Below are 18,725 nucleotides of genomic sequence, written 5' to 3'. Positions count from 1 at the left end.
GTAACAAAAAAACATAGCTTTACAATTTTAACAAAAAAAAAGTTATATCGGGAAATCAAAATTTAACGATTTTGACAGAAAACATAATTTCAAAATTTTGGCAGAAAGACATAATTTCATAGTTTTAACGAGAAAATTTATAATTTATAATTTTGGCGGGAAAACATAATATCACAATTTTCATGGAATTCCGCAGTTTTAGCTAGGAAACGTAATTTCACGGTTTTGGTGGAAAACACACAATTTTACGATTTTGGCGGGGACCGCAATTTCACGGTTTTAGCGAGAAACATAATTTCAAGGTTGTGACGGGAAAACATACATTTCTGGTTTTGGCCAAAAATGCAATTTCTCAGTTTTGTCGGGAAACCGCAATTTCACGGTTTTTGCGGAAAAACATAAATTTCATTTTTTTGTGGGAAAATGTAATTTTCCGGGAAAATATAATTTATCAGTTTTGCAAGAAAACATAGTTTTATATATATTTTTGACAAGAAAAAAAAAAGTATTTTGTCATTTTGGAGAGAACATAATTTCAAATTTTAGAAAATAAAATATCTTAAATAATATTTGAAAAACAATTATAAATACTATTGGGTGTCCATGGACATACCCATTTAGACATGATCTCTATTAATCTTAGACATTTGTTTGGATCATTGTCCAATATTGACCACCCATTATTACCCAAAACTGAAACGAGTCCAATTGGGATCTGGACAGACTTCAGTGCATATTCCATTCATTTATATTTCTCCAAAATCTTATCATTTAGAGTGCAACTAATAACAACTAAAAATAATATGTGGAATAATACGAATTATTATTTCTGGAATTTAATGGAATGAAATCAACATTTCACTCATTCCAAAACGTTTTTGATTTGGAATGATTTTTCAGATAGTTTAATCTTTTTTCTGGAATGAAATGAAATATACATTCCATTTTTTAATTGTAACTTGTGAAATTTTTTAGAATGCACATGAATTAAGCATTCATAAAAAATGCATTCCGGTTGCAGCTTTAGACTATACAGACATAGCACAAAACATAGATGATGGTGACTGATCTTCAACCATTATCTTAACATATACACACACCTATGTACACCACCACACAATCAAAGATTGTAACTTTTTCATGAATCAAGGTTTTTAAAGATTCTACTAGGCTCTCTTTGTTTTTCAGCATCAAAGACTGTTTACAGATCTATAAAGCATGTAAATTTTGAAAATGAAGAGGACGAGAACAAAAATACAAGTCCGGGCATTTTGTTTCAAGTCTACTCTTTACCATTCTGCAAGCCAGTTTTGAGCATCTTGATCATCTGTTGTGTCCACTGATTGTAAAGTTTCTAGAGGAAGAGCGTTATCATTCTCTAGATGGTGATGAATACGCGAGACTATCTCTTGAGGAACTTGAACTCCGCGGTTACTAATCGCTCTCCAGTTGAGTCCATTGAACCAGGGGTGTTTCTTGATTGATTCAGGACCTCCTTGGCTACCGAACCGCAGGTTTTCATCAACTTCAAGCAACTACACAAGATGTTTAAGACGCAGGTAAAACAGTGAAACAAGAGAGATAAGACTGGTGTAACTTTCAATGGGAGATGAGACAGACCTTTGTGATGAGATCTTGAGCTTCTGAACTTAGAGCTCGAGGGAAAGTTAGTTGGCCTTTGGCAATTTTCTGAAACGTGTCTAGCTCGTTTTCTCTCCATGACCCAAATGGCATTTCCCCTTCTAGCATATAGTAGATCAAAACTCCAAGTGCCCACCTTCTCGAATAAATGTTCAAGTGTTACACACACACAAACAAAACAAAAAAACAGAAGAGAGAACAAGAATGCATGAAAGGGAGAATCAATACCAGTCAGCTGCAAAACCATGGCCTTTGCCTTGAACAATTTCAGGTGCTAGATAATCTGCATTTCCACATATTGTAAATGTTCTTTCCTCAGACAGTTTCTTGGCGAATCTGAAGTCTACAATCTACAATAACAAGATCATAATTAGCATCAGGTTAACAATGTGTACAATGAAACCGAGAGAGCAAAGTAATAGAGCCATGTAACCAAAAAAAAAAAACACAGACCTGAAGGTATCCAGATTGATCCAACATCAGCAAATCAGGAGATGAACCTCTAAAGAGAATGCCGTTCTACAGATTCCAGAAGTACACAAAAGTTTCAGACCGCAAAATCTTATAAATGAAAGAGAGATGTTAAAGGACAGGTTTTAACCTTGTGTATATCTTCCAAGGCAGACACACATGAGGCGGTAATGAAACGGGCAGATGACTCGTCAATAGGAGAATGAAGCAATGAAGATAGAGGACAAGCAAGAGTGGTGTTCAGTAAGATGGCTGCGTATGTTTGATCAGAACAAGTGCACAAGACCTCAGGAACAAAAGCTGAGGGCTTTATTGTGTTCTTCATCAGATTCCGCTCTTTCAAGACTTGTGCCTCTTTGCCTAGCTTCTTCACCTTGTTCTTTGAAAACCTTTTCAAGCTGAGCAAATTTTCTTTGTCTTTTAAATGCACCAGCCCAACCTCGCTGCAGTCTGTTGAACTCAAGCATGTTGTCCATTCCTGGATAAAAACCAAAATTACATAAAAGTGAGGAGAACTGTTTTGCCATTGGTGAAGAGTAAGATCGCTTACCAAAAAAAAAAAAAAAAAAAAAAAAGATCGCTTACCAAGTCTGCAAGAGTGGCTTTAGCAAGAGTTGTGGTATCAGTAACTTTTGCTGATTCTTTTGATATATCGAACGAAGATTGTCTCGACCTAAACAGAAAAACGATTATATACACATACTTAAACAACAAGGGTCATGAAGAAAGTTGTAGTATTCATACTTGTGAGTGTCATCTGCAAGATTGGTCAAAGGGCCGACCGCTGACTCAAATTTTTCTTTTGTTAAAACCACACAGACAACTTCCCCAACTGCAACTGCACTTAAGGAATCTTTGAGTTCGCCAAGAAGAGCCCATTCACCAAAGTAACTTCCTTCTTCCTTTTCTATGGAAACTTCTGTTTCGGTATCATATTCTTTGGTGATCTCAGATGCAAGGCTTGAAACATTTTGACTCTCCAATAACTCTGCACCAAAAGTAATTCTCACGAGTCCCTTCTGGATAACATGCAGTCCCTGAAGTTTTTCATCCTATAACATTCACAAAAACGGTATGAGAAACGTTTCATTGGAATAGATGAAGTTCTTTACCTTAAAAAAAAAGAAGCAAAACTAACTTCACCTTTGTAACTATAGTTTGTCCATCTGAAAAGGAAGCTACGGACAGAGACTCTGCAACATGGCTTAGTTGCAAAATCGTAAGACGGGAGAGAAGATCAACAGAACGTAGAAGCTTCAAGGATGGTAAGTTTGTAAACTCAGACATCAGAATTCCTCGAAAGTCTTCTCTTTTTAAGGCCCATAGTGTTCCATGATCCACTGAACGCACAGAAGCCTGAAGCGGCTTGTTGTGCCTGACGACACAAGAAACTACATTAGACAGAGAATACTTCTTCTCTTAAACTAATAACATAAAGTGAAGAAGAGCACCCACATCAAGGCGAGTTCACCGAATGATGATTGTTTATCAGCTGTATACCGCTGCAAGATCCTAGGCACCTCACCATTCTTTTCATCCTAATATTCAACAGAGTGTTAATAATGCTGAAAGCTACTCACAGCTCAAAAAAACTTACTACCCATCAAACCTGAGTTGCCAAAACCTCAAATTCTCCACTACCCACAACGTAGAAGCAGTCTCCTTCACCACCCTGCAAAAGAATAAACCAGGGAGATTATGATGTCAGATGTTTATTGATGAATGTGTGTTACAGAATCTGCGATCAAAAAGGAATATGCTTCGACCTGTTTCACAACAACATCCCCTGGATTAAGTTCAAGCCTTTGCATGCAATCCAGCAAAACCTGGCACTGAGAATCAGTGAGTTTCCTGAAGAGGAAATGGTCACGCAACACCCGCTCAATGTGTGCCTGCAGTGAGAAACTTCACCTTGTCAAAAATGACATTTAAGTCATTCCTAATTGAAGGAACAAACGTGAAGCAGACATGCACTCTTACTTCTTCTTCCCAGGTTTTCCTATGGGCTGGAGATGGAGGAACCCAAGCATGTCCATTCTCTAGTGAACTCTCAATGGCGCGTATTCTAGCCCGAGATAGATCATGCCTCACACGTTGGTTTTTAGAGTTCCATCCAAAGGTGGAAGGAGACTCCGAACCAGTCAGTTCCACAACTTGTGGAATAGGAGGCTGTAACAGAGTCCCTGTACTCGTCAACTGCCGAGGGGCATCCTAAGAACAAATTCGAAATCTTATTTCAACATCCAACAAAGATAATAACATATAGACTACAAAAAGAAGCTTTCCTTACATCTTTTAGCCCATTGATGTGGACGACAATGATGGTGATATCATCTGTACGAGTTTCATACTGTAACCATAGCCTATATGATTCAGCAACAATCGCAGCACAAGCATCTCGAGGATCCTTATGTTTTGCAACCTGAGAAACAAAAACGAATTCAACTTTTGTGAGACTACTACAACAGTTTGGCTAGAGATGAGCAAGAAGACCGTGAAGGGAAGAAAATACCTTACCATGTCAACAACAGTTTGGCTAGAAATGAACTCAAAGACACCATCACTAGCCACCACAAAGAAAGGATTATCCGGCGTGAGCTCAACAACAGCAATCTCAGGGTTAGCAACAACCCCAATCGTCTCCGCAATAGAATCCCCAATACTCCTCGTAAACGCAGTTCCCGGATACATCCCATTGGGAACCCAAAGCCTGGGAGGATCTCCATCATCGTCCTCCTCAGTACCCCAACACTGAACCTCAGGATTCTTCAAGCCTTCAATCTGATCAAGCGTAAGAACTCTAGCGCCACAAAGCTTCACCCTTTCAAGCTCATCATCTCTAAAAGGAGTCTGGTCAATAGACAAATCAACAGCCACAAGATCCCCGTCCCTCTTCTCAGCCAAAACCGCCCTCGAGTCACCAGCATTCGCCACGTAGATCGTCCTCCCTCTAACCATAACCGTAATAGCCGTCGTCCCACTCATACTATCATCCACCAAATCAGCATGTAACTGAGAGTTCGTGGTCAAGAAGGCCGCGTTACAAGCCTCAGCAGCGTCTACACGAAACCTCCCGTGCCTAAGAAGATTCTCACAGAGCCTCCTCTTCACGAACTGCGAGCACTGAGCGCCAAACTCGCCGTGACCATCGAACACGCCGAAGAAGTGATCGTCCGAGTTGCTCCCAAAGGGGGTGTGGATAGCGAAACTATCCTGATTCGCCTTGTCGAGAGCGTCGGGGTAGTATCCTCGCTGAGAGAGAAACGAGTATCTCAATTCGTAGCTGCAAGACGGAACCTTAACGATTCGAGACCCGTCCGGTGGTAGAAACTGAGCGGAAACCCTAGAGAGGCGCGTGATTCCCCATTCCTGGTCTCTGCTTAGGCTAAGCTCGTGAATCTCGTCGTCATCCGCCGCATCTGAAGAGGGATTGAAGACCGGATGCTCCTCCGCCGCCGCCGCCGCCGCCGAAGTAGCTTTAGGCGGAGGCTGATGATGAGGCTGACGGATGCTGTCTTCTTTGGTGGCGCAAATCTGACCAATGCAAGTTTTGGAGTAGACGCAACCCATCACTGTGAGGGCGAAACCACCACACTCATCAATTCAAAGAATCGAGAGGAATCGAAGTGGAGGAGGTAGTCAAAACAGTTTCTTCGGAGTCTTCGTCACTTTTCCACGGAAAAAGAAAGTAATTAAACTTTTTCTCGGGAAAGTTTCGAAAAAGGAAAAGAAAAAAAGAATGTGGCTGGAAAATCTAAGGAAGATACTGGAGGAAATTCATTTTCAACCAATGAGAATGAATCTGGAAGATTAGAGATTCGGTGGAGTTAACTGAATCACACAAAACTTTTTTTTAAACGGAAAATTGACGGCAAAATAAAAATCAAAAGGAATTTTTTTTGAGAGTGAAGGAATTGGGAAACACACAAGTTCTCTCGATCTACTTCGAGTAAGAGAACCGTTGCAGCAGCGAGATCGAAGGATAAATTTTTTTTTTTTTTTTTTGGGTCTAAACAAATGAATTTATTTTTATATTTTAGTTTGTGTTGTTGTTTGTGTTACGACCAATCGAATAGGTGAATAGCATTTGGATAGAGGGAATCGTTAGCTAACGCTTTTGGATTTGGACTCATGACAATTATGTTTTTTGTCATCTTAACTTTTATCGTAATTGAACGAAAAAAAGTTTTACAACAGTTTTCTTTTTTTTTTTTTTGACTAAAGGCATTCATATTAAAATTACGGAAAGAAATAAAAAGTTTTACAAGCAGAAAGCTATAGTCAAACCCCTACACAAAAGCCCGTACATACATATAACCCATAATTGAGATCAGAATGACAAGGTTGAATTTTTTCAAAAGATCAGATAGAGGAGTCAGGGAGATCAATTCATGGAGGTATCGACAGTGTGTTAAACCACCTTTGCATGAGAGAGGAGGATAGGGACGGCGATGAAGATCTATAGCTCAGTATCTTGTCCCTGATCAGACGATCCAAGGAGGAGATAATCATGTCTGATGATTGGAACCGCTGACTATGGAGCCGCTGATTCCGCTCACGCCACAAAAAGTAGATCACCGCTTGCCAACATAAGAGGATGAGGCGATTTGCATGTCTGTCCCCAGTTAGTGCCATCAGACGGTTTATTGTATCTTGCCAAGAGGGGGAGGAAGTGAATGAACATCTGCGTCCGACTTCCGACCAAACTCTCATAGAGAAAGGGCATCTAAAGAACAGGTGATCCCTAGATTCCGGTTCCAAATTACACAACAAGCAATTACTATCCACCGATAGTCCCCAAGCAAGGAGACGATCACGCGTTGGGCATCTATTCAACACAACTAACCAGACAAGAAAGCTGTGTTTTGGGATTCCTCGTTTTGTCCACACCACCTTCGCCCACGGAACTTTAGCTTCTTCTCCCTTCAGTTCCCAATATACTTGTGAAGTTTTGTATTTTCCCGATGCTACTCCTTCTACTATCCATTCATAACTGTCCTCAATTCCCTCTTGCAGAACCATAGTTGTTAGAGCTACTTGAACCTGAATCATTGTCTCCGATCATGCACGAGGTAGTAACCAGTTGCCCGACCTGTTAAGATTCGCTAGAGTAGCAGCCATGGGGATCCCCTGTCTGGATGCCAGAGTTGAAGCGAAGTGGTCCTGCAGAGAGCCCAACAGGGACCAGTTATCCGTCCAGAAGCGGCACTCCACTCCATTACCTACTACAGTTTTCTTTTTTAATGAAAGTTTTACAACCGTTCAAAATAAATGAAAATGGAATAGAAATCTCAGCTGGAACAGAAATAAATCATATACATCCAGATAATAATTGTAATAATATTCAAAACTTTCAAACTCCCAAATAAATGAGATATGCAATAGAACCACTATAAATTAATAATATTAGGACTTTGAAATTTTATTAATTTATAAAAATATTAAATATTCATTTTAAAAAATTTCCTTATTTAGATTTTTTATTCTAAGATATATATATATATATATTCTAAGATTAAAAAGTATTTGATTTTAGTGTATAGACATTAACTGTTATTTTTTCAAATTTGAAATTTATATTATTACATTATTTGGTGTATATAATATATATTAAATAAAACTTAAATGTGTTTTTATATATAATATTATTAAATGGAAAATACCCTTGGGTAACACTAAAAAAGTTTTTGTCACAAATATAAATTCGAAGGATCAAAATGACCAAAATGTTTCATTAGAAAAGTAAATATACACTTATACCCCTAAGAGCATGCTTATTGTAAGTCTCTTAGGTTGGGTCTCTTACCGTAATATAAGATACAATCTCTTAGCTTTTAACTAAAAAAGCTAAAAGATGTCTCTTATATTACCCAAGCTAAGAGACCTGCAATAAACATGCTCTAAGGTTAACTAATTCAAACCTTAGGGTTTAGAGTTAAGGGGTGTGGATTTGGAATTGAGATTTAAAATTTTATAAAATAAAAAATAAAAATAAAAATTTTATAAAATAAAAAATTAAAATAAAAATTTTAAAAATAAAAATTTTAAAAATAGTTTCAAAAAGTATTTTCGAATTACAAAAAGAAAATTTGAAAAAAAAATATAAAAAAAATTTATAAAAAAGTTTGAATTTGAAAACATATAATATAAAACTAATTTTTTATTTTTTCATTTTTATATATCTAGGGTATTATGGTCATTTTACCTATTAAATGAAACATTTTGGTCATTTTTCTCCTTGTGGTCTAAATCTCATCAAAAAATATATTAAGTGTTAAGAAACTATAAAGATAATTTCATTATGAATATAAAACAAATAATATAATAATAGTTCTTACTTATATAAAATATATATACATATAAATTATTAATTTATAATTTTAATGGAACCATATATTTATATAGATTTTCTACAAAAAATATTATTTTATTATTTTATCGATTTATGTCAAATTTTGAATCGGTTCAAGTTAGGACTGACAAAATTTATTAAATTCCAAAATTTATTAATTTTCAAAAATTATTAATTTATTGAGTATTAATTTATTGATGTTCTATTGTACTACAATCTGCAGCTGTCCCTAGCTTACCAAATGATAACATCTACCCTTTTTTTTTGTAATTCATAGAAACCGCTTATCAACACCAGAACTTCCATAGTTTGTTCAACAAAATAAATGAACTTCCATAGTTTGTTCAACAAAATAAATTGTTTTTATAGATTTAATATATTTTGAACAAAACAAACCAGATAAACTATCATTTATTAGATTTATTTGGTTAAAATGTATTTATTTATTATGTACAATATGATAAACAAAACTGTTATTCTTGATTTAATTTTATTACAAGTTAACTAGACTCAAAAATAACCAAATTATAAAATTTAAACCAAAAAACAAATAACTATTTACAGTTTCAATTTTAATATTTAAATATTTTAAAAAGGTTAAATTCAGGTTTCTATATTTAAATAAATAAATAAATATCATCAGTTTTGAAATTATTACCGGTATGCATGATGGACAAAACCACATAGCTAGTACACCATGATAGTGAGAAAAAGGATGTTGCAAACAAATAATCTTTTTGTCATAGAAGATTTTTACTGCTTTATTTATTATTTTGCTAGTGAGATATTTTTGTATTTATAATTGTCTTCAATAAACATTTTTTGTATGTGATAACGTAGGCTTTGATTCTGTGCATTCTGATTGAAAAAAATATACTAGGAAATGATACAATTTTCCTGAAAATAAATGGAATAATAATTTGATTCTTCAGGATAGAATATTAAAATTTATAGCAGATTTTTAAATTTGTGACAGAGACTATAGAAAAAAAACAAGTAACAAAATGTAGAAATTGAAACTAAACAACGATAATCTACGACAACAAAGACTTGAAACCAAAAACATAAAAGGATTTAAGCTCAAAAACAAGTTAGAAAATGAGAAATCTATAAAATGGTAAATGTCAAAGAAAAATAATTGGAAACCACGTATTATCGAGAGATAGGCGCCTTCAAACCTAGAAACAAGGGCTCATGCATCTTGCAACATACCAATCCGACAAAGAACCGCTAAAAGAATTGAAGCACAAAACTTCAAAGGAACTTGACGGAGACAACGTCCAACCGCACGAGAGTGAGTCACCTAGCGACGATGTTGTTGTTCGGAAAAATAATCCAAAAAATTAGAGTTTTCAGACCAATATGTTGTGCCCGTCTACACTCATCATCAAACCAAGAACCCTTATAGAAAAAGGGATCGGGAAGTAACACAACCTTCGGTGCCTGTTTACTAGTTTAAAAAAAAACCTAAAATGTAACTCTCGAACTACAACATGTACATATATTGACTATAGAGAATGGTAATGTGATAATCATATTACGTACAGAGTAGTACAGTATTTATATGAAATACAGAAACCCTAATACAATAGTAATTACACAAAGGTCCTTTCTATACATATCTCTTATATGCTCCCTCAAGTAGGAGGTACTGACGTAACTCCGAGCTTGCTGAGTAATTCTTGAAACCGTGGTCTTGAAAGGGCTTTTGTAAGAGGATCAGCTAACTGATCACGAGTGGAAACATGAGAGACTCGCAGAGTTCCAGCTTGCACATTGTCGCGAATGAAATGGAAATCAAGTGCAAGGTGTTTCATACGAGAATGGAAGATGGGATTGGCTGATAGATGAGTGGCTCCGATGTTGTCACAGTATATCACATGAGGAGTGGACAGTCGAACTCCAAGTTCGGTGAGCAATGAAGTGATCCAGCAAATTTCAGAGGCAGCATTCGCAACTGCTCGGTACTCTGCTTCAGTGGAAGAGCGAGCCACACCTTTTTGTTTTCGTGACGACCAAGAAATGGGGCTACTTCCCAAGTACACTACATAGGCGTTGGTGGAGAGGAAATCATCGACATCCCCGGCCCAGTCAGCATCCGAGAAACCATGTAGAGTGAGGGGAGTGTTGCGACGCAAAAGAATACCATGACTTGGTGTGCCAGCTAGATAACGCAAGATACGTTTCGCTGCAGACCAGTGAAGATCCGTTGGGCAGTGCATGTACTGAGACAACTTATTCACAGCATAAGCTATATCAGGCCGCGTGAAGGACAAGTATTGTAAGCTGCCAATCGTTGCTCTGTATTCACTGGCATTGTCTAGCTTTGTACCGGACTTGAGAGAGAGCTTGGGCGTCGGAGACATTGGTGTGGAGACAGGTTTCGCAGCTGTCATCTTAGTCTTCTCAAGAAGATCCGTGATGTACCTCTGTTGACGAAGATGTAGACCATATGAGCTTCGAGTCATCTCAACACCCAGAAAATATTTGGTTTCTCCGAGATCCTTCAAGGAAAAACGGCTATCAAGAGTGGTAATGAGTTGAGAGATCGCAGACTTGTCATTGCCGGTGATTAACATGTCATCAACATAGACAAGAACATAGAGAACCTGGTGACCAGCCCGCTTGATAAAGAGTGATGTGTCTGCAACTGAGTTTACGAACCCAAGAGTAAGGAGGTAGTTGCGTAATTCTTGATACCAAGCCCGGGGAGCCTGGCGCAAGCCATAGAGTGCTTTCTTCAAGCGACAGACAAAATGTGGTCGATCTTGATCCACAAAGCCAGGGGGCTGTTTCACATACACTTCATCTTTGAGTCGACCCTGCAAAAATGCATTGTTTACATCGATCTGCCGAATGCTCCAGTCATTGTTGACGGCGAGATGAAGAACCGATCGCACCGTTGTGGATTTGATCACAGGGCTAAAAGTATCTGTGAAGTCTTTGCCAGGTTGTTGAGTGAAGCCACGAGCCACCAGGCGTGCCTTATACCTGTCAACACTTCCATCAGGTAAGTATTTGATAGTAAAAATCCACTTACAGCCAACAACATTTTGATCAAGGCGTGGAGGAACAAGTTCATGCGTCCCATTTCTTATCTGAGCATTGATCTCCTCAAGCATGGCATTTCTCCAGTTCGGATCCTTTAGCGCCTAAGCTACAGTTTTGGGAATGGTGGGTTTGAGGGTGACGGTGTTTAGGGAATATTTTTGGACTGGTTTGGTGATATTATTCTTGCCTTGTGTACGCATCGGGTGTGTATTTGGTGGTGGTTGTGGGGGTTGTAGTTGTGGGGCAGGAGGAGGTAACAGCGGAGAGGCGGTTGAATTATTTGGAGGAGGAGAGACAGTAGTTGGTGGTGGAGTTGGCGCTAAAGGAGCCGTTGGAGTTGGCGTTGAAGATGAGGGTGGCGCAGTTGTTGTCGCCGGAGTAGCAGTTGCAGCAGGCGAGTGGTGAAGAATCTCAGACGGAGGTTAAGTTGGTACGAGCAGCTTAGTCGGGACCTGGGTATGAGGGTTGAAAGGCTGGGTTGGTGAGGGCTGATCATCACAAAGACTGAGAGGACATTGTCACCATTTTAAATGGAAAGTGTGTTTCATCAAAGGTGACATGCCTTGAGGTGTAAATACGGCCTGTCGTCTTGTCTAAGCATAGATATGCACTCTGGGACAACGAATATCCAAGAAAGACACACAAAGCCGAGCGTGTATCCAGTTTATGAGCAGCATAAGGACGCAGCCAGGGGAAGCACGCGCAGCCAAATACGCGCAACTTGAGATAGTTGGGTTGTGTGCCAAAAAGTTTGAAGTACGGGGACTCATTGTCGATGACTGGGGTCGGCATGCGGTTAATCAAGTAAACGGCAGCAGTGAAAGCATAGCTCCAATAATTTTGAGGAAGTGAGGCATGATGAAGCAAGGTAAGACCGGTTTCAACCACATGGCGATGCTTCCTTTCAGATATCTCGTTGTGCTCAGGAGTATGGGGAGGTGAGGTAAGATGTGTAATCCCATTTTCCGCGAGAAAAGATCGCAATGCGATGAACTCACCCCCATTATCTGAAAAGAAAATGACTATCTTGTGCTTGAATCGATTTTCAACAAGCGCCTTAAACTTGATGAACACATCCTTAACATCAGATTTCCTTCGTATCGGATACATCCATGTATATCTCGTGTGATGATCAACTAACACCAAGTAATATTTGCAGCCATCAATCGATAAGACAGGAGATGACCAAACATCAGAATATATGATTTGAAGTGGGTGTGTAGAAGTTATTGTGTTTTGGTGGAAAGTTTGTTTGTGAGTTTTATTGATAAGACAATCTGAGCATAAAAATTGTTTTTGCAAAGATTGAGACATGGGTAATGAAAACTGAGAAACAACTGATTTAAGAACTGATAAAGACGGATGGCGAAGTCTGAAATGCCAGGACGCAAGGGTGGTTTTGGGTGAAGGGGAGGCGAAATGGGTAGATGGAGATTGCGGATTGACTGGCCACTCGTACAACTCATTCTTAGTCCTGCCTTGGAGCAATCGGACCCCCGTTTTGAGATCCTTCACCTGAAAATGAGCAGGAAAGAATTCCACCGAAACTTGATTAGAATTACACATCCGATAAACAGAGATCAAGTTCTTTTTAATATCAGGAACATAAAGAACATCTCGTAATGACATTAATCGATGAGGAGTAGAGAGAATAGCAGAACCAGTGTTGGCAATCTGCAAACCTGAGCCGTCAGCGATCATAACGTCTTCACCCCCCGTGTAAGGTTGATGAAGAGATAGGTTATTGAGATCAGACGTGATGTGGTGTGTAGCCCCAGAATCGAGAATCCAATTGTTCTGATCATACATCGGAGCAACGACCATGTTTGCACGCGGTGTCCATGGAGCATTCTGGTTCTGCGGAGAGTAGAAGCCACTGGTTTGTTGCTGAAGTTGAGAACACGTACGAGCACTATGTCCATGAATTCCACAAATCTGACACCGACCTTGATAAGGGCGCGGAGTGTGTTTCGGACGTGGATAGTACTGAGGCTGTTGCTGCGAGGGTTGATTGTTTCTGTAGTTGCTCTTCTGTGGTTGTCCTCTGTTGTTATTGCGATTAGATCCACGGTAAGCAACTGTGTTTGCAGTGACCGGAGGTGTCGTGGTGACCACGGTAGCCGCAAGTTGCAGCTTAGCTTCATAGTTTATCAACTTCTCATGAACCTCAGTGATAGATGGAGGCGTGTCACGTCCTTCTAACTGATCAGCGACCATTTTATACTCTGCAGGGAGGCCATCTATGATTGCCTCAAGTTGATCCTCAACATCAAGGGTCTTGCCAAGAAGCGCCAACTGATCAAAACGTGTGGTTAGGCCTTGGATATACTCATCAATAGACTTTGTACCCTTAGACCAGTACTTGATCTGCTGTCGGAGCTGTTGAATATGGCCTCGGCTAGGTTTTGCATAGGTGGAAGCGAGTGTACTCCAGATCTCAGCCGCCGTGGTTGCCTTGGAGAGCAAGGGTTGAATTGAGTTGGTTACCGTACCAATAAGAGCACTATAGAGTAGCTTATCTTGGCGTTTCCAGAATGTGTATGGTGTGTTGGCAGTGACAACACCATCAACAGTCTCTGTTGGCGGTGGGACGATGGTCGATCCGTCTAGGTATCCAGCGAGATCGTACCCGTCGAGGAGAGCGTGCACCTGACGACTCCACATGATGTAGTTGGAGACGGTTAGCTTGGTGACGTTTGCCATGTTCACATTAATGAGAACAGGCCCATCGGAGACATTGATAGTCTCAGCGGAGGTAGCCGGGGAGTTCGACATTTGTGTCGTAAGAGAACTTGTGGCGGCTGAAAAGAAAAATACTTTAGAGGTGATTTAGGTATCGATGTTGCTCTGATACCATATAGAGAATGGTAATGTGATAATCATATTACGTACAGAGTAGTACAATATTTATATGAAATACAGAAGCCCTAATACAATAGTAATTACACAAAGGTCCTTTCTATACATATCTCTTATATTGACTATGTAATATCTATGGAAAAAAAAACATCAAAAGTTAGAACACTCATATCAATATAAGTGAGATAAGATGTTGGGAAGACAAGTGAAAAGGGCAGCCACGTTGGGGCATTTATTTGTAATGATACCTAAAAGCATTTTGAGGTTATGAATGCGAAATGGTCCCTTACGACCTAATCTCGTTCAAATTATTTAGCATTACATCGTGTCACATTACCCTTTTTCATTACTTCCCAATCCCCACTATTACTTAAATTATTATTCTCCAATCATATAGTACCCTTTAGCCTGTATTTAATTAGTTTGAAAACAAACATCAGTACCCTTTCATTGCTTTTGTACGGTTGATATGTTGAGACTTTTATAGCATAAGAGAGACGAAAAAAAGACCACTATAACTTAATTAAATATTAAAAAAAAACTAATATGTACATATTAACATTGAGAGACTTACGCAGAAAGACACTTTCTGTCTTCTCTTTTCATTTAAGTACACACTAGATTTTGACCCGCGCTTTCAAAGCGCGGATTTATTTTCCTTAAAATGTTTTTAAAAAATTTACAAATATTTAGTAAATGTCATATTTTCATATATTTGTGTTTAATTTTATAGAAAACTTAAACTTTTTTTTATCTTTTTTTAGATTTTGATCCGCACTTTGAAGACACAAAATAATTTTCCTTTTAAAATTTTATTTTAAAATATATTTGTAAACTGTAATTTGTTTCATAGATTTTATCTTTATTTATAATATAATTGTATTAATATAATTACGTTGATTATTTATATTTTTTGTTTTTAAATGATTATCTTTGTTTATAAAATAATAATAGATTTCTAATACGTCTACACAGAATTGGAGTAACATTACATCATCATGTTTTAAAAGGTTTCAAAACTTACTGTGTATGGAATATAATATAGGAATTGTATAGATTAGAGCGTGTAGTTAATATATGTAATGTTGCCCAAGTTATTCTTTAATCTGTTTATTGGAGTTTAGGAATTTGTTACAATATCAATTTCTAATTTTTTAAACGATAATAATATATAAACCATTGGTGATAATTGAAATAGGAAATTAACTTAAGTTTTTTTTAATTATTTTCATTGATTAATCAACTAAGTTTAATTTGTTTGTTCATGCTTTAATATTTTTGTATTGCTCTCAAATGAGATTCGGAAAAAGTTCTTGTTTGTTTGCAGTGCCTAGAATTTGATATTTTTCTGAAACAGTATAATAAAAGCGTCTGTTATACGTACGACATGTCCACCGATACACTATTCTTAATGAAAAACTGAGAGTATACATCTGTAAAAACTGACTAACCTCCCAATCAAATTTCCATGGAATCTATCCAGAGAACAAACCTCTGCCTACTGGTTAGCCCCTTGAACATCTTGTTAACATCTTATTGTCTGCAACAACAGGGAACTTTTCTCCATACTCTTTACCCATTTAGTTTACATTTTTTTTCGCTATGCTATTAGTAAAAGTTCCTTCCAATGAAATATGAATACATAAACAACCCGCTATATATTTCCTTGTTATCATAATAAGACTTGGACTGAAAGATGCATTCTTTGATTAACCAGCCATGTATTATACATAATACAACTATGTTCAAAACTCGCAAAACCGTATAGCACGATAAACAACCATCAACCCATAATAAGGACCTCCCATAAATTATTGCATCCCATAGACCTTTGATCGTTGAGAAACCTATATATTGAATGAAGGGTGTACCATGTGTCCATCAAAAACTCATGTAATATATACCAAGATAGACCACCCGATTTCCTTTCTTGTACTTCCTTTGAGATACTATGTATCCACAAAAACCTGGGACCTTTTAGTTTTTTTTTTTGCAACCTCTTGTTCCTTGTATATATGACTCTACATCCCGCTTAACGTGAACCCCAAGACCCCATGAACACATATAAAGTGTTTAATAGAATAAGAAAAAAAGTACCAACCATAGTGAATCAAGTGAGAGAACTCTATATGCTTGTAAACACCAGAGCCACGAGAAAAGGTTATAAGACTTAAACAGTCATACTAATCCTGAAATGTCAAAACACAAAAGCCTGCCAACCTTGTATTATCTACTTGATAAAGCTGTAATGACTTTACAAACTTTTGTGTTAAAAACCTCAAACAAATATCCAATAAGCTCAAAAAGAAATGAACAGAAAAAAAAAACTCAAAAGAAACCAGAGAATCCAGTTCAATATTCCAAAACCTTGAAAACAGAATAGGAAAATCAATGCATAAAGAGAAATCATTCCAGAGCCACAACAATCGAATCCTCAAAAATATTAAAGATCTCGAGCTAATTTTACAATATGAGTGGTTTGTTTAGAAAACGTTTAACAAAGCCATATTTATAGTAATGAGAAATCGTGTCTGTAAATCAAGGGTTAAGATAGCTTTAGGAATATACGTATAGCATATTCCAAACTTGAAAGATATTGTATATCAAAATATAGGTATACTTGCTATTCTCCATATATTGTGGATCTTAAAGATCTCGAGCTAATTCATATTTCAAACAATGTATTAATGATTTTGATAGTTACCCAAGTTTGAAAATATCTTAAATTATTATAAAAGAAGTATTCTTCGTTTCATAATAAAATAATTTATATATGACCAAGTAAATTTCGTAATAACATGAAACGTTAAATTCATTTTTGCTATGTTCAACATATTTTAAAAATGATATTTTTTTTGTAAATTATAACACTATATTTTTAAATGTAAAACTTTCGATGGGATTAGTTTAAATTATATGTTTACGTATTATCAATATTCGTTAGATTTGGTTACCTTTAATTGTTATTAAAATATTATAAAATATAGAATATAGCAAAAAAATCCAGAAAAAATTGTGGCTTGCATTAAATCTAAAATGTCATAATTACCCTAATGAAAGAGTGTCAATGTTTAAAGAAAAGGGCAGGCTAAGGTAATTTTTAAAATAGGATCCTGCTTTAATAGTATAGATTACATATGAATAGAAATAATAAAAAATGCATTCTTTGATTAACCAGCCATGTATTATACATAATACAACTATGTTCAAAACTCGCAAAACCGTATAGCACGATAAACAACCATCAACCCATAATAAGGACCTCCCATAAATTATTGCATCCCATAGACCTTTGATCGTTGAGAAACCTATATATTGAATGAAGGGTGTACCATGTGTCCATCAAAAACTCATGTAATATATACCAAGATAGACCACCCGATTTCCTTTCTTGTACTTCCTTTGAGATACTATGTATCCACAAAAACCTGGGACCTTTTAGTTTTTTTTTTTGCAACCTCTTGTTCCTTGTATATATGACTCTACATCCCGCTTAACGTGAACCCCAAGACCCCATGAACACATATAAAGTGTTTAATAGAATAAGAAAAAAAGTACCAACCATAGTGAATCAAGTGAGAGAACTCTATATGCTTGTAAACACCAGAGCCACGAGAAAAGGTTATAAGACTTAAACAGTCATACTAATCCTGAAATGTCAAAACACAAAAGCCTGCCAACCTTGTATTATCTACTTGATAAAGCTGTAATGACTTTACAAACTTTTGTGTTAAAAACCTCAAACAAATATCCAATAAGCTCAAAAAGAAATGAACAGAAAAAAAAACTCAAAAGAAACCAGAGAATCCAGTTCAATATTCCAAAACCTTGAAAACAGAATAGGAAAATCAATGCATAAAGAGAAATCATTCCAGAGCCACAACAATCGAATCCTCAAAAATATTAAAGATCTCGAGCTAATTTTACAATATGAGTGGTTTGTTTAGAAAACGTTTAACAAAGCCATATTTATAGTAATGAGAAATCGTGTCTGTAAATCAAGGGTTAAGATAGCTTTAGGAATATACGTATAGCATATTCCAAACTTGAAAGATATTGTATATCAAAATATAGGTATACTTGCTATTCTCCATATATTGTGGATCTTAAAGATCTCGAGCTAATTCATATTTCAAACAATGTATTAATGATTTTGATAGTTACCCAAGTTTGAAAATATCTTAAATTATTATAAAAGAAGTATTCTTCGTTTCATAATAAAATAATTTATATATGACCAAGTAAATTTCGTAATAACATGAAACGTTAAATTCATTTTTGCTATGTTCAACATATTTTAAAAATGATATTTTTTTTGTAAATTATAACACTATATTTTTAAATGTAAAAC

The 18,725-nt window shown here is 36.7% G+C and overlaps 2 protein-coding genes across 2 annotated transcripts; both read right to left on the bottom strand.

The window, feature by feature from the left end:
* Positions 1-1,115: 1,115 nt before the first annotated feature.
* LOC103848775 (protein phosphatase 2C and cyclic nucleotide-binding/kinase domain-containing protein) lies at positions 1,116-5,682 on the bottom strand. The gene is made up of 14 exons (XM_033274676.1): positions 4,630-5,682; positions 4,403-4,534; positions 4,093-4,323; positions 3,879-4,004; positions 3,722-3,784; positions 3,568-3,650; positions 3,256-3,487; positions 2,857-3,164; positions 2,698-2,785; positions 2,243-2,590; positions 2,095-2,160; positions 1,870-1,991; positions 1,621-1,777; positions 1,116-1,535 (listed from the first exon to the last, which is right to left on the bottom strand). The coding sequence occupies exons 1-14, from the start codon at positions 5,680-5,682 to the stop codon at positions 1,290-1,292; spliced, it is 3,255 nt and encodes a 1,084-aa protein (XP_033130567.1). The 3' UTR covers positions 1,116-1,289.
* Positions 5,683-6,501: 819 nt separating this feature from the next.
* LOC103848776 lies at positions 6,502-7,164 on the bottom strand. Its single transcript, XM_009125607.2, has one exon. The coding sequence runs from the start codon at positions 7,162-7,164 to the stop codon at positions 6,502-6,504; it is 663 nt and encodes a 220-aa protein (XP_009123855.2).
* Positions 7,165-18,725: the final 11,561 nt, after the last annotated feature.

This window comes from Brassica rapa, chromosome A07 (genome assembly GCF_000309985.2).
Source record: "Brassica rapa cultivar Chiifu-401-42 chromosome A07, CAAS_Brap_v3.01, whole genome shotgun sequence".
NCBI lineage: Eukaryota > Viridiplantae > Streptophyta > Magnoliopsida > Brassicales > Brassicaceae > Brassica > Brassica rapa.
The sequence above is the reverse complement of the archived record's forward strand: the minus strand, read 5'-3'. Positions and strand labels throughout refer to the sequence as shown.